This window comes from Sinocyclocheilus anshuiensis, unplaced genomic scaffold (assembly GCF_001515605.1).
Source record: "Sinocyclocheilus anshuiensis isolate Anshui unplaced genomic scaffold, SAMN03320099.WGS_v1.1 scaffold78, whole genome shotgun sequence".
Taxonomy (NCBI): Eukaryota; Metazoa; Chordata; class Actinopteri; order Cypriniformes; family Cyprinidae; genus Sinocyclocheilus; species Sinocyclocheilus anshuiensis.
Window position 1 is genome coordinate 617,641 of NW_015544250.1, and position 4,671 is coordinate 622,311.

The following is a 4,671-nucleotide window of genomic DNA, read 5'->3' on the forward strand; positions in this document are numbered from 1 at the left end:
ATATATATATATATATATATATATATATATATATATATATATAATAGAAATTACAACAAATAATTACATATGCTAATTTTAAAATACTTATTAAATCTGGAAATATATATTTAATATACTTAAATGAACATACAGGTTTAAAATATATATGTGTGTGTGTGTGTGTTAATTTAAATATACATATAAAATCTATATTATTATTATATATCATAAATTTGTAATTAAATATTTAATTATAGATAAATAAATATGCTAATTTCATTATATTAAATGACACAATTTTTTAACATTTTTAGAATTGTAATGGTTTTTTTTACATTTATTTATTTGTTCGTTTGGCTAAGTTATGATATTATATATAAGCATTTATACTAGTGTTCTGAGACTTTTGAACCAATATGTGCAGTTGCACATTATGCAATTCACTTGCACAAATGTTCTGTCCTTTCATTTTGAAACATGTTCTTCTTTTCTGTAGTGAATGAGATCATAAGGAAGGATCTGACAGGAGTGCCTGGCAGGGGTCAGACATAGAGGAAACCCCTGATCGGGAAGCACGCAGGACCCCTGGAGTGTTCACTATGTGTGTTCCCCTGCCTTCAGCGCCACACGTGAGAGCAGCAGCAGTGAAGCCTCGGCCCGGTCAAGTGTCACCCCTGACAAAAACTGGATCATGGACCACGTTTAACCAAACATCCATCTCAGTCAACTCCAGGAACAGCAGCGTGTTGATGTGCAAATGGTATTGAATTCCCCTGCTGTTATTTGATTTTTGAAAGCTCGTCCAATGTTGATCTCATATGTCAAAGTTGTCAGAGACTCAAGCCTTCATAAACAGTTTGGATTGGACAGGTGGAGTTAAGTCAGTTTTTCCCGTTTTGTGGGTTTTTTATTCCATAGCCTTTTGACTCACATAAATGAACTCACTCAGATTAGTGTATTTCGAGCAATAACCTCATCATCTGTGAGAGTAAACCATTGCTGTCTATAATATTCCCCAAAACAAGAGGTTTGCACATACTTCTGAATGGAAAGTGGATAAATACATCACACCACTGCTAATACTTGATATATGTGTCTAAGAATAGCTTGTTTTTGTATTAGGTGAACCCACGTGTACATCAATCCAAATTTATGGGGAAAAAAAGCCTTAATATTTTTTATTACTATAAGCAAATGCACTGTTCTTCAAAACAGCGTATGCACTTCTTATCAGCGAATTATATTTTATTTAAGGTTTCTCAGCGAAATGAGATTTGTTTATAATCATGTAGATGTTGAGCTAATACAGCAAAAAAAAAAAAAACAATTAAGTGATATTTGTTTCTTTATGATGTAAATAGAAACCGTTTTAACATCTGCCTTTTCCTAAAGTGCTGTCATTCTACCAAAATGTAGAACAAGCGAACCAAAAATGAATGGAAATACATGTACCTTGTGTCAAGTCAGAGCCCATAATGCCCTGCACTACATTTAGGCAACATCTTTGTGCCATACTAAAACTGTATGGTTATCATATTTTATTATTGTTTATTTGTGTACTCATGACCTAACCAGTTCCATCTGTTCTACTTATGAATATACAACACTTGAAATATTCAAGTTTTGTGTCCCATGTTAAAATTTAGGTTAGATGTAGTACATATCTGTCTCATTGAGGATTTTTTTTAACCATAACTGCTTTGCTTTTATGATATGCATATATATTGTGTGTGTATGTTTGTGTAAATGTAGAACATTCATGGAAATCACTTTCTGTATTTATACGGTCTGCATGTCTCTAGCGCAGTCACATTCGTTTTCTCATCTGAATGCAAACTGACAAAAAGAGAATTTATTGAAGTAACAAACTAATTCATCAAGAAGCATCAGCTTGTGTTCAAAAGCTTGTTTCTGAAAATATTTTTGAAAGCAATCCTGCCCACTTTAAAAAAAAAATGCATAAGCAGTTATGCAGTAGGCTATATTTTTACGTCTTTACAATTTTGGCTGAATAATTAAGAGTTATAAATTAATAATTCATTTGTATTATATAAAAATTTATTTTGGAATACATTGTAAAAAAGAGTGATGCTAATGTTTCCATGGAGCCTTTTTCTTTTTATTGTGAATAGATTGCCTCAAAAGTGTAAAGACTGTTTCTATCATTTTTATTTTTTAGAATCAGATAGTCAAAATAGGAAGAGAATATTTATATGAACTGAATCAGTTGTTCTCTTTCAATTTAATATCTTATAACCAAGGCTCTGGGAATATACAAACTGCCAAAGCTTTTGCTGCATAAAGACAAATTGCATTTAATTTTTTATATATTAACGTAAAGCTGTCAATGCCAAAAGAGAGACCAATTCTATTTTTTATTTCATTAACTTGTCATGATTATATTCATGTTTTGGCTTAAGCATGTCTAACCTAATATGTTTAGACGTGTTCATGTTTGTTAAATAAAGCTAGCTGAGAACACGAGCAATAAAACTAAAAGCTTTAAAGAGATTCTCTGAGTCTTCATTAGACATGCCATATTCACTCACTGTCAGAGGCGGACTTTACCATTAGGCAAAAGGTAGGCGACCGCCTTGGGCCCCCAAAAGCCAAGGGCCCCTAAAAAAATGCTTTTTATATACAAGACGTGCATTCAGTGGTTGCTGGGGTGTTTATTTCCGCGATGCAGAAAACAGGAACGGAATCCCGTAATCCTTTCATAGAAACGGAATTTACTGTGTAACGCGGAATGTGACAGAATGACTGACACAGACGTGCGGTTTTGTTTATTACTGAAGCACACGCAACACCATTTAATATTCACATACACTAGTCCATATCGCAGTTTGATTGAAGTGTACTGACTTGCATTTGATTGATTTATTTAAAATTTGAGGAATTCCGTGGCATTCCTCGTTACACAGTAAACCTCTGTTGTGTAGCACTTTGAATGTACAAAAACTAAAGGGTTGGTTTAATTTAAATAGGAATAAAAGATAGATTAATATTTTTGGCTTTTTTCATTTGATTCCCAGAAAAATTCAAATACACAACAGAATTTCTAAAGAAAAAAACAAATAAATAAAAATACAAAATAAATAATACAATTTCATAGGGCCCTATTATTGTCTACACATTAATAAATTAAGTTGTCTTTATATGTTTTAGATTAAACCATTAAAATGTAATGCAGAAAAATTTAAATGGAAAGCACATAATTTGGGCCCTAAGAATGTAATTTTTTTGTTAAAACTTTTAATAAATTGCTCTTAAATTAAACAAGTTTAAATGTCTAAATGTATAATTTCCTTCAGCTTAATTTTTGTAATTAAAATAAATAAAAAAATAAATGTATTTTAAAGTTTAGAATTAGACAGCTTGAGTTGTGTAGACAATTGCTCAGTGAAAATGACCCCAAAGCACCACCTGGTGTCTGACCTACTCGACTGTTATAACCTGTTTAAATGTGTAAACAGTGAAAGGAACCTCAAGGTTCAGAAAGGGCCCCATTCCTGTATTTTGCCTGGGGCCCACAAATCACTAAATCCACCCCTGCTCACTGTGGGATACTTCTTTCCCCATATGTCTTTGTATATTAAAATTAAGTCTATCTAAAAAACATGCAATCAAATAATGAAGAATTTCTTTACATTTAAAGTCTCAGAAGATCGCGAAGAGCGCCTTCATTACTGTGTTTTTGACTGAATCTGTTAAATGAATGAATCATTCTCGTTCACTGAGTCATAATTCTCATTCACTGATGTTTCCTTCTTTTGAAGCTGTGAGCTCTAGCACAAACTGTATTGAAAACGCTTAGAAGATTTGTAGATACGCAAATTTGAATAAAGACAAGGTGCCATAGCACGTGAAAGACTAGTTTTTAAATAGTCACTGAATGAATGTTTTTGGTGAAGAGATAGAAAAAACGGGAGAACGGTCTGAATCGGATCACGATTCAATAATAAACATGACGCTCTGACTGAATCGCTTAGGCAGTTCACTCGCGCACTGAATCGTTTGGCGTGGTTTGAGTTAACTACTTAATGCACGCTGTGAAACAGTTACGGGAAGCTTTAGAACGCGGAGAACAACATAAGCAATGAACGAAGTGGATATTATTCACCCAATCCACTGAAACTAAACCTGGAAATGTGACGAAGAACTGAGGCTTCAACACTTGCAAGATAACGACTCTAGGACGCTGCAGGTAAAGACAATTTCAAACCATTTTCAAACCATTAACCGCATGTCAACTGTATGATCCTGGTATATTGCTTTTGTAAGAAATGACGCGATATTAAAGGGGTCATATGATGCGATTTCAATTTTTCCTTTCTCTTTGGAGTGTTACAAGCTCTTGGTGCATAAAGAAGATCTGTAAAGTTGCAAAGACTAAAGTCTCAAAACCAAAGAGATATTCTTTATAAAAGTTAAGAGTCAGCCACGCCTACCTAAAACGGCTCGTTCTAACACGCCCCCACATATCTATGTCACTATGTGGGAAGATTTGCATAACGCCGCCCAAATGTTCACGCAAAGAAAGAAGGTGTAACTTTTATTCTCGCTGTAGTATTGTTGTTGCTGTCGTGAAGGCCCTGTGTGTTTCCTTGTGAAAGCGAAACTACTTTGTTTGGCCTTCCAAAAGAGGACACGACTAGAAATCAGTGGTTAAGTTGTATTTACAACACT

At 33.7% G+C, this 4,671-nt stretch overlaps 1 protein-coding gene across 2 annotated transcripts in view; it reads left to right on the plus strand.

Moving 5' to 3' along the window:
- The window catches only part of LOC107697880 (nuclear factor of activated T-cells, cytoplasmic 2-like), a 44,661-nt gene extending 42,172 nt beyond the window's left edge, over positions 1-2,489 (plus strand). For both annotated transcript variants that reach the window (XM_016498725.1, XM_016498724.1), the window contains exon 10: positions 479-2,489. In XM_016498725.1, the coding sequence (XP_016354211.1) occupies positions 479-534 (56 nt within the window). In that variant the 3' untranslated portion in view covers positions 535-2,489. The remainder of the gene's footprint in view (positions 1-478) is intronic.
- The last annotated feature ends 2,182 nt before the right edge of the window (positions 2,490-4,671 follow it).